This window comes from Pristis pectinata, chromosome 41 (assembly GCF_009764475.1).
Source record: "Pristis pectinata isolate sPriPec2 chromosome 41, sPriPec2.1.pri, whole genome shotgun sequence".
Lineage (NCBI taxonomy): Eukaryota > Metazoa > Chordata > Chondrichthyes > Rhinopristiformes > Pristidae > Pristis > Pristis pectinata.
The window spans coordinates 3793203-3811237 of NC_067444.1; the positions used below are offsets into that span (position 1 = coordinate 3793203).

General features: G+C 46.6%; 1 protein-coding gene across 7 annotated transcripts in view; it reads right to left on the reverse strand.

Annotated features, from left to right (window-relative positions):
* Nucleotides 1-18035, reverse strand: part of LOC127566442 (uncharacterized) — a 190012-nt gene that overhangs the window by 28384 nt on the left and 143593 nt on the right. For all 7 annotated transcript variants that reach the window (XM_052008861.1, XM_052008855.1, XM_052008858.1 and 4 more), the window contains 4 exons: nucleotides 15387-15683; nucleotides 8780-9082; nucleotides 2702-3007; nucleotides 640-948 (listed from right to left, as the gene is read on the reverse strand). In XM_052008861.1, the coding sequence (XP_051864821.1) occupies nucleotides 640-948; nucleotides 2702-3007; nucleotides 8780-9082; nucleotides 15387-15683 (1215 nt within the window). The remainder of the gene's footprint in view (nucleotides 1-639; nucleotides 949-2701; nucleotides 3008-8779; nucleotides 9083-15386; nucleotides 15684-18035) is intronic.

The window sequence follows — 18035 nt, forward strand, 5'->3', positions numbered from 1 at the left end:
TGGAATCTCTGGAATCTCTGTCGATAGTCAGTAATAACTCAGGAATATGCCTTATAGGGGTAGTTTGAGCGAGCAAGGGCTTCTTTCTTTAGAGATAAGGAGGATAAGAGGTGACGTATGAGAGGTTAACAAGATGATAAGAGGTACAGATCGAGTGGGCAGTCAGAGACTTCTTCCCAGGGCGAAAATAGCTAACAGGAGGGGTATAATTTTTATGCGATTGGAGGAAGATATTAGGGGGGACGTCAGTGGTAAGTTGTTTTACGCATAGAGTGGTGGGTGCGTGGAACGCACTGCCGGCAGAGGTAGTGTGCGCAGATACATCAGGGATATTTAAGAGTCTCTCAGATAGCCAAATTAATGATAGAGAAATGGGGGGGGCTATGTCGGAGGGAAGGGTTAGATAGATATCAGAGCAGGATAAAATGTTGGCAAAACATCGTGGAACGAATGGCCTGTATTGTGCTGTAATGTTCAATGTCCTATATTCTATTTTAAAATCCATTAGAAAAGAGTTACTGGGCGCACGCCTCGGCGGCAAACCATTAGTCAGTCGCGAGAACGCTCTGATCTCAAAGGCCACTCCAGAGATGTAACGCTGACCCGGGCAACCGCTCCTGCTCAGCGCTGGCGCTTTACCTGCGTTGCAAACCACGCCGGCGTCTTCCCCGCGAGTGCAGACCTTGTCTCCCCAGGCGTCCGAGGTGCAGTCCCACAGAAATCCCTCCATCCCTCCGCAACGAGTGCCGTTCAGCCAAAGCGACGTGGCCACTTGTTCGAAGTAGGTCACCGCCTCTGCAAACCCGCAGCCCAGTTGCCGGCAGACAACCTCGGCGGCTCCCAAGCCCCAGTCGCTCCCGCAGACTGTTAGCCACCTCTTCCCGTAATAGATCTCGACTCTTCCCGAGCAATTGCTGCCTCCACCGTCCAGTCTCAGATGCAACTGGTCTGCGGTAACAAATGCACAATACGAATGGGACTATTCACCTTATCTATGCCTCTCATGATTTTATTAACCTCCATAAGGTCATCCGTCAGCCTCCCTCATTCCAGGGAATACAGCATGTTGCATATCCTGGGTTCCATCAACGGGACACCCACCCCAGATTTTCCCACTCATCGATACCATAGAACCATAGAACCATAGAACAATACAGCACAATACAGGCCCTTCGGCCCACCATGTTGTGCCGACCTTCAAACCACATCTAAGACTATCTAACCCCTTCCTGCCACATATCCCTCTATCTTAAGTTCCTCCATATGTTTATCTAACAATCTCTTGAACTTCACCAACGTATAAGCCTCCACCACCGCCCAAGGAAGCTTGTTCCACGCCACAACCACTCTCTGGGTGAAAAGCCTTCCTCCGATATCTCCCTTGAACTTCCCACCCATTACCTTAAAGCCATGACCTCATGTATTGAGCATTGGTGCCCCGGGAAAGAGGAGCTGGCTGTCCACTCTATCTATTCCTCTTAAATATTTTGTACACCTCTATCATGTCTCCCCCTCGTCCTCTTTCTCTCCAATGACTAAAGCCTTAGCTCCTTAGTATCTCCTCATAATGCATACTCTCTAATCCAGGCAGCATCCTGGTAAATCTCCTCTGCAGACTCTCCAACGCCTCCACATCCTTCCTATAATGAGGATACTTTAGGGAAAATGTACGATGGCCAGTTAACCGAACAAGCAACATAACTGTCTGATGTGGGAGGACAGAAGAGCATCAGGGGGACGCCCACGAAGTCACAGGAAGAACGTGGGAAGTCCACACAGAGAAGACCGATAGGGGGCATCAATACGGGATCCCTGGAACAGTGTCAGCTGGTCCACCTGCTGCACTATTGTGCCAGCCTCTTTTTCATGACGCGGGCCAAGCTATTTCGAACTGCAAAGAAAGGACAATCCTTCGCGGGGCTCAAGTTATTTTCTATTCCAAAAATCTACAGCTCTCTTGTGCGTTTTGTTTATCGGCCGCACATTGCCGGATTTCTCTGAGCAGAAGCGTGTTGGGCTCGAGTTTAACCAATGTTTGAGAAGTTCAGTCATTGACTGCAATGAGTTTCTTTTTAATCTTTGCACTGATCAGTAGCCATGCCGCAACTGCACAGAACATTGGTTGAACAGCACTTGGAAATCTGTGCACAGTTCTGGTCGCCATGCTGCAGGGGGGATGTGATAGTATTGAAGAGAATACAGAAGAGATTCCGCAAGATGTTGCCGAGAATGGAGGGCTGTAATTATAAGTAGAGATTGGATAGGCTAGGTTTATTCTCAATGAAACGTAGGAGTCTGACCGTATGGAGGTTTATATAATTACGAGCAGCATAAATAAGAGAGAGATTCGTTTTTCTAATGAGGGAAATCTAAAACTAGAGGGTATAGGTTTAAAGCAAGAAGGGAGAAACAAAGGAGATCAGAGGGGCAGTTTTTTTTCACACAGAGGGTGGTGAATATCTGGAACAAGTTTCCAGAGTAAGTGCTGAAGGCAGATACACTTGCAATGCTTAAAAGACATTTGGGTAGGTAGTTGGATAAGAAACGCATGGGTCTATATCAGGAAAATGGGATTAAGGTGACTGAGCCGGAAGGGCCACTTTACATTATGTAGGCTTCTATGATTGCATGACCAAATTAAAACACTTTTCTAACGAGTCTCAGATGCATGATAGACTCAACTAAATATGATATACCTTACCTGACAACATCACTGGTATCTGATCGCTGGACTCCGAAGTGTATAACTCCCCAGCTATGTCGGCTTGGAAACGGCAGGTGTAATTGCCCTCGTTGGATTCATTGATGTGCAGGAGCGTAAACGTGACATTATAATCGCCATCGAACGGCTGTTGCTCCGCGGTATGTACAGTGCTACGATTCCTGTACAAGGAGAAACTTGTGATCGGATAGTTGGTGGGAGGTGCGCACTTTACACGAAGTGTTTCTCCCGGGAAGAACGCGGTTGAAGGGGCTTCAATCCATATCAAAGGCTTCGGTAATTGATCTGTAAGATTACAACAGAATATGTGTCGAATGGTCGCTCGCTGTGTGGCACATAACATGAAAGACAACATATAAAATTAGTCTGGAAAACGTAGTGGTGCAGCTCGTGAAGATGCGACCCCATAGCTCCTGCGACTCGGGTTCATTTCTGACAGCCGCTGCTGTCTGTGTGGAGTTTTCACGGTCTTCCCGTCAACGTGTGGGTTTCCTCCGTGCGTTGACGGGAAGACCGTTTTTCCCACATTCCAGAGAAGTGCAGGTAAGCCGACAGTAGCAAGTTGCCCCCAAGTGTGTGGGTGAGTGGTAGACTCCGGGATATTGGTGTTGATATGAAGGTAGGGAGAACAGATTTGGCGGGTATATGGATAGGAAAGGTTTAGAGGGATAAGGGCCAAACATGGGCAAGTGGGATTAGCTTCTATGGTCATTTTGGTCGGCATGGACGATATGGGCTGACGCGCCTGTTTCCGTGCTGTATTACTCTGTGACTCAATGGCTCTATAATAAGTTATGAGGGAAATCGGTGGGGAAATACGACAACTAGGAACCTGAAGGCCTCCCCTTTTGCGCGTAAAAATATAACAGGAAATAAGTCTCCAGTTAGTGGGGATGTTCACTTTGTCCATGGAGTCGCAGTGGCGCACTGAATGGAGAAGCTGCCTCTCAACTCCAGCGCCCAGAGTGGAGTTCTGACCTCCGCCGCCGTTTGCGTAGAGTTTGGACGTTTTCGCCGTGCACGCCTGGGTTTCCTCCGGGCATTCTGGTTTCCTTCCAGATCCCAGAGACGTGAGTGTTACTCACTTAATTGACCACTGTAAATTGGCCAGCAATGAGTACTGATTTGCAGAATTTTGGGGGGGACGAGACGAGTTGTTACGATTGCTGGAAGAATACGTCACGGGGCGAATTATCGAGGGAATTGGATGTTGTTGTGAACCGACTTAGACAGGATGGGCCCAATTGCCTTCCTTTATTTTGTGGTGTCTTATGGAAACATGGGGATGACTTGACTCCACTGGAGGTTTACAGAGACGCGATCAGAACGAGTAAACTGTAGCTATGGAGAAAGTTTGTAGTCGTTTCCTTTCGAGCAAAAAAGATTCAGAGAAATATCATGGTTGTCTCCAGGGTCTATAGATACGTGGGTAGGCGGGAGAAACTTGCGTTCTTCTCTTCAGAAGAGAAGAGGTTGCGAGAGGGTTGGATGGATAGATAGACAGACAGACAGACGGACCGACGGATAGATAGATAGATAGATAGATAGATAGATAGATAGATAGATAGATAGATAGATAGATAGATAGATAGATAGATAGATAGATAGATAGATAGATAGATAGATAGATAGATAGATAGATAGATAGATAGATAGATAGATAGATAGATAGATAGATAGATAGATAGATAGATAGATAGATAGATAGATAGATAGATAGATAGATAGATAGATAGATAGATAGATAGATAGATAGATAGATAGATAGATAGATAGATAGATAGATAGATAGATAGATAGATAGATAGATAGATAGATAGATAGATAGATAGATAGAAGTAAGCTGCAAGCAGCGCAGATAGTGGAGACTGTTCCCATCGCTGGAATTGTCAGCCTCCAGTCTGTATGCAATAAAAGTCACTTGCCAAAGAAATTAAGGTGACAGAAGGAAATTCGTTACGATTCGTTGCTGGCAGGAAGTGTTGAGGAATGCAGACTGGCTGGGTGTGGATGCAAAGACGATTCTTTTACCCAAATGAAGTTCGACACGAATGTGCAAGGAAATAATTTTTGAGAGTTGATAGTTGGGAGCAGCTTGATTGCTCATAGGGTCAGCAGCGGTTGAATGGGCCGAATGGCGCTTTTCCTGCCGTAAACATCCACTAATACATATTTTAATGTCCACTAACTCAAGTCTTTTCAAAGCACAGAAGCAGGGCCTTTGGTTACATCGTCCGCACCGAGCACCAACATCCATTCCCACTATTCCTACACGAGGGGCAATTTACGAACTCACTGTCTACTGCTGCTTTGGGATGTGGCTGGAAACGAGGCGACAGCCGTCAAGAGGGTCAACATGCAAACTCCACATAGAAAGCATGGGAATCAGTTTCGAACCCGGAGTTGCTGAACCTCTGAGGTAGCAGCTCTATTAGATGCGCTGCTCTTCCTCCCTCACCCCACAACTCCCAAACAACGTGAGTTTTAAAGGATGATGCATATCGGTGGGGTAAATTTAAAGGTGAGATGGGGAGGTTTAAATGAGACGTGCGGGGAAATATTTACACAATGTGTGATAGGTGCCTGTTAATCACTGCCAGGGATGGGGATGCTGGAGGAAGAAGATACGATAATGGCATTTCAAAGGCATTTAGACAGGTACATAGACATGCAGGGAAAGGAAAGTCATAGATCATGTGCAGGCGGATAGGTTTAGTTGAATTTAGCATATTGTTCAGCTCAGACCTCGTGGGACGAAGGCCTCTCCTGTGCTGTACTATTCCATGTTCTGTATAAATAGAACTTCCAGTACAGCAAACACCCATGGCGAAGAGGTGTTGCAACGCAACAACAATTCACCCTGACCCCGAAGTTTGAGGTGCATTAGGAATGTGAGAAAATCCACATAAGTGGAAAACGAGCTTCATTGCGATTGCGCTTTGAGTGTTTTCTATTACAGACAAGAAAAAAAAGTGATTGAAGATACTGAGCGGACATGAAGTAGAAGAGGATTCAGGGTTATTTTATCAAGTGCACATTAATCTGCGGCTTCAAGTTATGAGGGGAGTTTGATTTGTCAAAACATTTGTAGGGGAGAAGTCAAGAAAGAGGGGCGATGCTCTGAGCACCACAGTATCTAGACTGCTGCCTCAGTGTGACAAGGGGGACTCGTGATTATATCTGGGGAGAGATGCGAATGCGACATTTGCTGCAACTGGGTGTGTTGAGGCAAATGTTTACCATGCAACTCACTGGCGAATTGCAAAGGGTAGAATGGAACAGATGGTTTTGCTGACCGGGTTACGTGAAGAACATTTGGAGCTGCAGCAAAGACACGAGGAGAGATGAGTCTGCAGATCACATGACAATATATGGCGGCAGGGCACTGATGAGTGTTGTGGAACGGAGGGATCTGGAACTGCAAGTGCACAGTTCGCTGAAAGCCGCCACGCAAGTAGACAGGGTGGCGAAGAAGGCGTTGAGCACGATGGTCTTCATCACTCAGGGCATCGAGTTTCGGAGTAGGGACGTTATGTTGCAGTTATGTATGTTGTTTGGTGAACCCGCGCTTGGAATATTGTGCACAGTTTTGGTCATCCTGTGAAAGGAAAGATATTGCCAAGCTTGAGAGGGTGCAGAAGAGATTTACGAGGATGCTGCCTGGACAAGAGGACTTGAGTTATAGGGAAAGGTTGGCCACGCTGGATCTTCATTCCATAGAACGTAGGGGAATGAGGGGTGACCTCGTGGAAGTTTATAAAATCATGACGAGTGTGGATTAAAACTTTACGGGTGTTGTGGAACAGAGTGACCTGAGAGTGCATGTGCACAGTTTGCTGAAAGCGGCCGCGCAGGCAGACAAGGTGGCGAAGAAGACTTTCAGCACGCTGACCTACATTAATCAGGGCATCCAGTCCAGGAGAAGTGGACATTATGTTGCATTCATACAAGTCGTTGGTGAGTATTGTGTGCAGTTTTTGGTCACCCTGTTGTAGGAAAGACATTGTCAAGCTGAAGAGAGTTCAGAAGAGATTTACGAGGATGCTGCCTGAGTTATACGGAGAGGTTGGCCACGCGGGATGATTACCCCTTGGGGAGCAGGAGAAAGAGGGGAGACCTTATGGAAGTTTGTGGGGTATGGATAAGGTGGACGGTCATAGTCTTTTGTCCAGGGTTTGGTATTCCACAAATAGAGGGCACAGACACAAGGTAAGAGGGGAGAGATATAAAAGAGACCAGAGAGGTAACTTCTTTACACAGAGGGTAGTGAGTACCTGTACTGAGCTTCCAGAGGAGGTGGTCGAGGAAGGTACAACTGCAACATTTGAGGGATTTGGATAGGTACAAGGAGGGGAGGGGCTTGGAGGGCTATGGGCCGATTGTGGGAAACTGGGACCAACAGGGAGGATGCTGTGGACAGCATGGACCCGTAGGGCCGAAGGACTTGTTTCCCTGCTGCATTACTCTATGAATCAATGACTCTGAAATCAGTAATTTTTCAGATGACAGAAAACAAAATGTGGTATCGTGGACAGTGAAGAAGCTTCTCCCAAGCTACAGTCGTATGAGGATCAACTGGGAAAGTGAGCAAGGGATTGGCAGATGGTATTAAACTCGGATGAATGCAGAGTGATACATTTTGTGAAGTTAAACTAGGCCAGGACATGCACCCTGAACGCCACCGCCTGTGGAGTGTTGATGAACAGATATTCCTTGGGACACGTACATAATCACATGAAAACTGGAACACAGGTCGGCGGGGTTGTTAGGAAGACATGTGTTACGCTTGCCTTCATCGGCCGAGGCATTCAGCATCAGAATTTGGACGTCGTGTTACAACTGAACAAACAATTGGTTGCGCTGCACTTCTGCAGTTCGCGTCGCCACGCTGCGGGAAGAAGGTGATCAAGCTAGCGAGGGTTCACAAAAAAAAAGCAGTCACAAGAACGTTGCCTGGACCAGAGGGCTTGAGTTTTCAAAAGAGATTGGATAGGCGAAGTCTCTTCTTGCCCTCGAGAGTAGCAGGCTGAGAGGTGACATGATGGAGATTGAGAACGTCGTGACAGGCATAGATAGTGTTGAGTGTCAGTGTCCTTTCCCCATGGTAGGGGTATAGAACATTGAACGTAGAAAGCCTACAGCACAATTCAGGGCCTTCGGCCCAAAAAGCTGTGTCGAGCATGTCCTTACCTCAGAAATTTCTAGGACAACATATAGCCCTCTATTTTTCTCAGCTCCATGTACCTATACAAAAGTTTCTTAAAAGACTCTATCGTTTCCGCTTCCACCACTGTTGGCAGCCCATTCCAGACCTCAGCTTTGTGCGTCCTATGGACACGGACCCCAAGATCTCTCTGATCCTCCACACTAAGCCTAAAAGACTCAGGTGAGACGAGTTTTAAAGGGGATATGAGAGGTATACCTTTCACAAAAAGAGCAATTGGTATCTATAGAATAAGCTGGCAATTGTGGTGGTAGAGGCAGGAAAAGTAACAGAGCATAAGAGGCGCTTGAAAAGTACTTGAATAAACAGGGGAAAAGGGATATATGATAACTGCAGGCAAGTGGGATTAGTATAAATGGGCCTGATGGTCATCATCGATCAGTGGGCCGAATGGACTGCTTCGCTGCCGTACAATACTATGACTAGCTCGACAAGCTTGATCATCCCTCCTTACCGATGGTACACATCATTAACACATTCATTCTGATAGAGGGAGCTTGCCATCGTTACGATATCTGGTATTTATTGCCAATCCCCACGTCAGTGGCCAGTCACTCTGTTGGAGAAGTCACTTAAGATCCAACCACACTGGTGCCCTTGGAGTCATGTACGGCCCGGACGTGGCAAGGGTGATAGGTTTCTCCTCTCCTGAAGGACAGCAATAAAGCATGTCGATTTTTACAAGAGAGAAGTCCCAGATATTTACGAAAAGATCGGAATCCCAGAGCTGATGGGTTAGAATTTGAAACTGAGACTTCGGATGAGTAGGTGGAGGTTTACTCCCTGCGCTACTGTCGCAGATTGACCAGAACCTCAGGGAAAGATATCCTTACCTGTCACTGTTACATGCACCGTATCGCTCACGGTTGAGTTGATGTAATTGTCTGAGATCTTCGTTTCATAGTGACAAGTGCAAATGGCAGAGTACGGGATACTCGTTGTATTGAGAGTGAAGCTCCCTGTCCCGTATATCTCTTCCTTTTCGTTGTACGTTAACCAGACCGTCCCGTCCACAAGCAGATAAAAATTGGAGACTGCATAGTAATCCGGGGCTGCACAATCGACGAAAACATGTTCTCCCTTGATGTATAAGCCCGGCGATCGATTCAATTCAATATATGGTTTGGACGGTCGATCTAAAATATAACAAAGCCACATTATACAACCAAGAGGTGCGATAACATCTGATTCCGATGAAAGTTCATCGTCATGAAACATCTGCTCTATTTTTCAACCCACGAATATGCCTGACTTGTAGAATGTTTCCAACATATTTTTTTATATTCAATACAAACCTCAAACCTGACTGACTTTCTCTCGCCACAGATCCTGCCTGGACTACTGATGACTATCCTGAAAGGTCGACCCTCATGTTCGGTGTGTGACCCCCTGATTCTGGACATCAGATTTCTGAACTACTTCCTCAGGAAATTAAAGAAATGTGACATGTCCACGTCGCCCCGTATCATGTTTTATCCCTGCACCATAGAGAGCACCCTATCTGGATGTATCACGGCTTACTACGGCAACTGATTTGCCCTTGACGGCAAGAAACTGTAACTGAGAGCTGTGGACAGAGCTCAACACATCACGGAAAGTAGCCTCTGCTCCATGAATTCTGACTCCGCTTCTCCCTGCCTCGGTGAAGCAGCCGGCATAATCAAAGTCATGTCCCACCCCGGATATTCTCTCTTCTCCCCTCTCCCATCCGGCAGAAGATACAAAAGCCTGAAAGCACGTACCATCAGGCTCAAGGACGGCTTCTACTCAGCTGTTACAACTATTGAATGGTTCTCTAGTGCGATAAGATCGATTCTTGACCTCACAATCTACCTCGTTATGACCCTGCACCTTATGTTCTGCCTGCCCTGCACTTCCTGTGCAACTATTACTTTATTCTGCATTCTGTTATTGTTTTACCCTGGACTACGCCAATGCACCGTGTAATGAATTGATCTGTATGAAGGGTATGAAAGACAGGTTTTTCATTCCACTTCGGTATATTTAACAATAATAAAACACTTTCAATTCCATCCGTGTTACGGAAACTGTCATCTACCCTCACGTACCCCATGATAATTCTGTACCTTTCAATGGGATCACATCCGCATTCTTCTAAATGTTAGAGAGCATGGGCTCTGTTTCTCCTCAAAAGACAATTGAAACATTTCCAAGAATCCTCGTTGCCCTCCCTCTATCATAGGATCAAACTCCATTCGGTGGGAAGAACAAACCTGTCCGAGATATTCCTGATGTCATCGCGCAAGGGGCCTGCTTTATTGGACCAAGGCATACTTACTAAGAGTCAGAGTCAGGTTTATTATCAATAACTTATATGACGTGAAATGTGCTGATTTGCAGAAGCAGTACGGTGTAAAGAATAACAATTTCCACCCATAATAAAACATACAATAGTTCCCAAAAAAGGAAGAAGGACATGGTGTTCATGGTGTCATGGAGAGTTGAGAAGTCTCATGGCGGGAGGGAAGGAACTGTTCCTAAATCGTTGAGTGTGCGTCTTCAGGCTTCTGTACCTCCTCCTCGATGGTGGTAACGAAAAGGGGGCATGTCCCGGATGGTGAGGGGCCTTAGTGATGGATGCCGCCTTCTTGAGGCACTGCTTATTAAAGATGTCCTCGATGGTGGGGAGAGTTGTGCCCGCGACGGAGCTGGGTGAATCTACAACCCTCTGCAGCCTCTTATTCTTAGTATTAGAGGCTCCGCAGCAGCTGTGATGCAAGCAGTCAGTATGCTCTCCACCGTACGTCTGTAGAAATCTGCATTTTGAATCTTGCATTCAAAGCCATCTTTCAATAAAAGCCTGCAAGTCAGTTTGCCTTCCTCATAGCTTATTTTACCTGCGACGTTCATTGATGACTCTACAAGCACAATCAGGCCCCTGTGACGAACAACAACCATCAATCTCCTTCTGTTCAGTGGTGGGAACTGGCAATGGGCCATACTCAGCATAATCCGGACTACTGATGAAGAGACAGTTTCTGAGCCCCAGGCGAGGTACCTGATCACTGTAAGATCCCTAATGCTGTGCCTTTATGTAAGAAGGGCAGAAGGGATAAGACACGGAACAACATGCCGGTGGGCCTTACATCAGGGGTGGGAATTCTATAGATAGATACATGAATGATAGAGAAATGCGGGAGGGAAGCATTAGATACATTTTAGAGCAGCGTAATATGTCAACACAGCATTGTGGGCCGAAGGGACTGTACTGTGCTGTAATGTTCTCAGTTATTGGAAGGAATTCTGAAGGGGCGGGACATTTTTTTCAAGGGGGAATGCAAGGGCTGATTCGCCAGTGTCAGAATGGCGAAATATGAGCACTTTGATCCGGAGGATTGACGAGCGAAGGGTGGTAGACGTTGCCTACGTGGACTAAAGGCCTCTCATAAGGTCTCGCACGCTAGGCTGGTCCGTAAAGTTAGAACACACAGGATCCAGGTGGAGCTAGCCAATCAGATACAAATTGGTGTGCCTCGGGGATGGGGTACAGTGAGACCGTAAGATGTAGGTACAGCAGTTAAACATTCAGTCCGTTGAGTTTAGGCCACCATTCAACGGGATCATGGCTGATCTGATATTCCCAAGTCAATTTCCCCGTCTTTTCCCCAGAACCCTCGATTCTGCCTTTCGCTTTGAGTTTCATCCTCCTTGCAATCAACCCTGCCACGCCCCTTTGTAATGTCAGAAAACGTGGATTAGTTGCGATTGGTCCCCTCAGGGAAATCACTGGTGCATATCGTCAACAGACCTGTGGCCCAGCACGGATCCAAGTGACGCACCACACGGCACATCCTCCCAACCCCATAACGATTTATTTGTTTCTTCCTTGAGGTGAGAGGTAAAATCTGGGGGGAGTTAATGAGAATACTGGAGAAATAAAATGGGTGGTTGACAGGCAACGCAGTCTCGGTGGGCCAAGGGGCTTGTTACCGAGCGTGTGGCTCAATGTCCCATACGGTCGCAGTTCCCTTAATTCAAATTTACGACCCTGATTTCGGATTGAACAAAATAATTGGCATTCATCATTCGGAACTCTTTCAATGCACATCAAACAATCATCTCTCCTGACATATTCTAACAAAGCAGACTGGGGAAGTCTCATTTTCAGAACAGTAATTTCCACCTTGCTCTGCTCTTGAAGTAAGGCACCTGAATTTCCTTATTGGAACCAGATTGAGGGCACAGAGGAAACGCTGAGGGACGTGAAACGCAGGAGTTTAGAGCTTCAAAGACAAGGTTGCAACACACTGAACAACAAATAAGAAGGCGTCAAGATTTAAAAAGCTTGTCTCTCCAATTCCTGCACTCTTGTGATCTCACTTTCTGCATCTTGGCTTGCTGTCAAAGCCCAGGATTTGTTTTCAGTCGTGGTGATCAGCTGTCTTCTTGACTCATTTCCTTCCTTCTATTTGGGGGGGGGGGGAGTAATTGATTCGGTGCCGGTTTAGTAGTTTGCATTGTCCTGGGTCGTATCGAGCTTCCTGAATGTTGCTGGAGCTGCAATCATGAAGGCGAGTGGAGAATAATCTGTCACACTGCTGACGTGTGCCTCATAGTTGGTGGAAGCTTATTAGGATATCAGAGGTGAGTCGGTCATGAGAGGGTACCCAATGTCCGGCCTGCTCTTGCAGTTATCTGGTGAGGCCTCATTTGGAATACTGTTTGCAGTTTTGGGCCCCTTATCTTAGGAAGGATGTACTGATGTTGGAGAGGGTACAGAATAAATTTACGAGGATGATTCCCGGATTGAAAGGGCTTACTTACGATGAGCGTTTGTCGGCTCCTGGACTGTACTCACTGGAGAACAGACGAATGAGAGAGGATGTTGAAAGAACTGGACAGGGTAGGTGTGGTTAAGCTGTTTCCGCTGGTGGGTGAGTCCAGGACTAGAGGGCACAATCGTAGAATTAGAGGGTACCGGTTTAAAAAAGAAATGAGGAGAAATTTCTTTAGCCAGAGCGTAGTAAAATTGTCGAATTCTTTGCCATATACAGCTGTGGAGGCGCAATCATTGGGGACGTTTAAGGAGGAGATAGGTATCTAATGAGTCAAGGTATCAAGGGATATGGGATAAGGCCGGGAATTGGGGCGAGATAGGAATAGTTTTAGTTTAGCTCATGGAGCAGACTCGATGGGCCTAATGGCCCAATTATGCTGCTTTGTCTTGTGATCTGATTGGTCCGGTTAAGCATCGGGTCAATGGTGACCCCTGGTGTTTTTGATGCTGTGTGGATCAGTGATTTTGATGGCATGAATGTCAATGGTCGGTGCCAGACTACTCATTGCAGATGGTCATTGCCCAGCACTTTTGTGACGTGAATGTGACCTTCCCCTCATCAGAAAAGGTCTGAACCATTCATAAGCCTTCCTGAATGATGATCGGGGCCGATTTATTTGCTGCGAACGGCGTTCAACACCGGCAATGGGCAGCGAGCATGACTGCTTCTTACTGAATGAAGATCATTGATGGAGCATCTGCAGGAGGCTGAGTCAAGGACAATAACTCGAGGAACCCCCTGAACTGACAGAAACGCAGGAAGTAGGAGCAGGTGTGGGCTGTCCTGTCCACTGAGCCTGTACACCACGATTCAATATGATCGTGGCTGATAATCCAGATTCAGTGCCCTGTTGTGGCTTTCTCTCCATATCCATGATCAATCGGAACAGCGTCCGATTTCTTGAACACATTTAATAATTTTGCATCGACTGTTATCTGTGATAGAGAATCCCACATGTTCATCACCCTCTGAGAGAAGACATTTCTCTCATCTCTGTCCTAAATCCTAACATTATCCTCAGACTGCGATCCACTGATCCTGGATTCTCCCTCAAGTGGGAATATCTTCCCTGCACCTAATCTGTCCAGTCCTGCTAGAATTTTGCAATTTTAGAACCATAGAACACTGCATCACAGAAAACAGGCCATTCGGCCCTTCTAATCCGTGCCTAAAATTTTCCAGCATTCCGTACGATCACGTCTCATTCCTGTAATCTCCAGTGCGTATAAAACTATTAACTCAATCATAGAACATAGAATATAGACCATTACAGCACAATTCAGGCCCTTCGGCCCACAAAGCTGTGCCGAACATGTCCCTGCCTTAGAAATTACTAGGCTTACCCATAGCCCTCTATTTTACTCAGCTCCATATACCGATCTAACAGTCTCTTGAAAGACCCTATCGTATCAGCCTCCACCACCATTTCCGGCAGCCCATTCCACGCACTCACCACTCTCTGAGTAAAAAACTTACCCCTGACATCTCCTCTGTACCTACTCACCAGCACCTTAAACCTGTGTCCTCTTGTGGCCACCAATTCCGCCCTGTGGAAAAGCCTCTGACTATCTACCCTATCAATACATCTCATTTTCTTATACACCTCTATCAGGTCCCCCCTCATCCTCCGTCTCTCCAAGGAGAAAAGGCCGAGTTCCCTCAACCTGCTTTCGTAAGGCATGCTCCCCAATCCAGGCAGCATCCTTGTAAATCTCCTCTGCATCCTCTCTATGGCTTCCATATCTTTTCTGTAGTGGGGTGACCAGAATTGAGCACAGTACTCCAAGTGGGGTCTGACCAGGGACCTATATAGCTGCAACAATACCTCCTGGCTCCTAAATTCAATTCCCCGATTGATGAAGGACAATACACCATATGCCTTCTTAACCACGGAATCAACCTGCGCCTCCACTTTGAGAGTCCTATGGACTCGGACCCCAAGATCTCTCTGACCCTCCACACTGCAAAGAAGCAGTGTGGAGGCACTGCCAATCATGTTTCATAGTCAGTCGTGACATTCCAAGTAACAAGCGCTCTGCTGGAGTAACTCAGTGGAACCAGCAGCACCGGCGAGATGAGAAGAATTGTCGACGTTTCGGGGCGAAACCCTGCATCATTACCAGCAGATTGCTCGTTGCTCCAGATCCCAGCATTCGCAGTCACTTGTATCTCCCTGATATGCCAAATGTCAGGCTGGTGACCTTAGCTGAACTCGCTCCATTACAATAAAAAGAAGAAATCCTTCCTCAGATAAAGAGACAGAACTTCAGATAGAACTCAAAGTGCAGTCTCACCAAGGCCCCGATCAATTACTGCAAAACATCCCTGCTCCTACATTCAATTATCCCCGGTATGAAAGCCAGGATACCAATTGTCTTTTTGATTCCCCTGCTGCACCTGTACGCTTGCATTCAGCGACAGATACACAAGGTCACCCAAGTCTACTTACACCTCACCTTTTCCCAATCCATCCCCATTCACGTAAGAATCTGTCTCCGTAGTCGCTACCATAACACTGCGTCCGAATGTCCAAGGGTTGAAATGATTGACATCCAACCACTGCAACTAACTTCCTCCTATGATTGCAGCTTTCATTTTCTTGATGGAAGGGGGAAGTAATTTACAACTATCATTCACAAACCTGTAACAATGACTTCCACACTGGTGGAGTTGTAGACACTGGAAGACATCTCCAACTGCAACCAACATGCATAATGTCCCCCGACCTCAATTGTCACGTTCCGTAACTCAAAAGTGGTGTTGCACGTTGAATTGGAATCAGTCGTTGATACAATGTCGGTTTCATCTCCGAGTTTGCGCAGAACTTGCTTGCAGCCTACATAGTATCTGGGCGTTGTGCATCTCATTGTCACCGTCTCGCCCTGCACAAAACTGCCTGACAATCTCACCAATGAGATGACTGGGGTTAGCGAGTCGTCTGCAGAAAGTTAACAGACAACATAGACAAATTTTCAGTTATCTTTAAGTGACTTTGTGGCATTTTTGTTCGAACTGTGTTCTTCCTTGCAAGTATTGTAAATAATTAATGTTTAATTTATATTTCTCTTGTGATGCTACTGCAACTAAGTTTAACATTGTACCAGTGCATTCAACAAAATGAAAATAAACTCGAGTAAACTGGGAGTTAAATTCGCTGGGACACTTCGATCGAATTCCCCAAGCTCCAATTGAGTTTGTTTTGCTTTATTTTTACAGATCCTTTTCTTTGGCTCGATAGATTTATATTGGGATGGGAGAGTTGTAGTTTTCAGATTCTATGTTTCTTGGCACCGTCGCCATTTGAAGCGCAATTTGGAGTGTGCGCATCCACTATTTATCTCCATTTAAAGAAGCCGCAAGTGTCTTGAGATGAAACAAACTACTGGGAGGGGGGGGGGGCGGGAATCAGCTAGCGGTTTGTTTTCGCTCCAGTCCCCAACACCTGCAGTCTCTTGTATCTTCAATATCTGGACACCTCTGTCATATTTTAAGTAGGCTTTATTCAAATAAGTAGACTATGGTTGACAGGTTTGAAATCTCCTTGGGGATTTTGTCTCTTCTCCTACCTATGCCTTATTCTTCCCTCCAATAACTCTATATTCCCTCTCACCTACACAAGGGGGTGGGGGAATTACAAAGGCTAATGAACCTACCGACCAGCGTGCCCTTGTGATATGATAGGAAGTTAGAGCCCCCGAGGAGTACGTGCAGGCACCGCACATAGCAGGTCTGCAACTATGCACTGCAACCGGATTACTGCAACTCTGAGGCAAAGGCCTATTGGCTGCACCACTATGTAGTAGAAATGCCACGATTTCTTCAGTTTCAGAGAATGATTGAAAGAATTCGAGACCGTAGGACCTCGTTCACTTCATTTTACCTGAGCAGGTCTAAAAAAACAACAAGGCCACCTAGCATAGGTATGTAAAGAAACAGGAGACTGCAGATGCTGGAATATGGAGTAACAAATCATCTGCTGGCGGAACTCAGTGGGTCGAGCAGCATCTGTTGTGGGGGGAGGGAAGGAAATGTCTACGTTTCGGCTCGAAAGACTGACGGTGGAGAGTGGAGTTAGCCGGTAGAAAGAAGAGAGGGGGTATGGTGAACAACGAGGCCAGAGCCGATTGGTGTACTGACCGAAGGGGAGGGGCGAGGGGATGTTGAAGGATTAAGGGCTGATCGATCCAGGTAAGGGAGGGGGAGGGCTTTTTTCTGGGGAAACGCAATAAAAGGGGGAGGGAGGTGGGGAGGGCGAAGGTGCAGACAGCGGCTAGAACAAGGAATGATCAGTAGGAAAACTGATAGCGGAAGTTACTAAATACAAGGCTGGCCTCTGGTATCGATCACACCACTCCCCCTCTCTGCTGGCAATTAACCATCTCCCCACCCCCACCCTCCACCCCCCGCCGCCCCGTTCTCACTCCTCCTACAGGTGTTCTACCGGAAACATTGTCAGTTAATTTCCGCCCACAGATGCTACTCGACCAGCTGAGTTCTTACAGCAGATTATTTGTCAGCCTAGGATAGTAACTCTGTTCATCACAATACTTCAACCGCATCTCGAAAAGGTTGTAACGAGGTGATGCGGATGTTTTTCTCCAATCGCCTCGCAATATAGAAAATCCCGTCATTAAGTCACCAATAGCTGCCCTGCTCCAACCACGTGGACGCCAAAGCCAAGAAAGGTCACCAGCGCCTCTACTTTCTCAGGAGGCTAAAGAAATTTGGCATGTCCCCTTTGGACACTCATCAGATTTTTACAGATGCACCATAGAAAGCAACCCATCAGGATGCATCGCTGCTTGGTCTGGGGTATGGCAACTGCAGTGCCCGAGAAACTGCTAAGCGTTGCACATCACGAAAACCAGCCTCCCCATCCACGGACTCCGTCTACTTTTCTCGCTGCTTCGGTCAAGCAGACAGCAGAATCAAAGACACCCACACACCCAGGTCATTTTCTCTTCTACCCTCGCCCCTCCCATCGGGCAGAAAGTATAAAAGCCTGAAAGCACGAACCACCAGACTCAAGGACAGCCTTTATCCCACTGCTATAATACTATTGACCTGTGCCCTGGTACAATAAAATGGACTCTTGACCTCACAATCTACCTCGTCAGGACCTTGCACCTTGTTGTCTACCTGCAAAACACTTTCTCTGTAACTGTAAAATTCTGCATTCTATTGTGTGTTCCCCTGTGCTACCTCGTTGCACTGTTGCTTTCAAATGATGTACAGGCATGGCATGCAAAAAAAAGATTTTCACATCTAGTAATAAACCAATTTACCAACT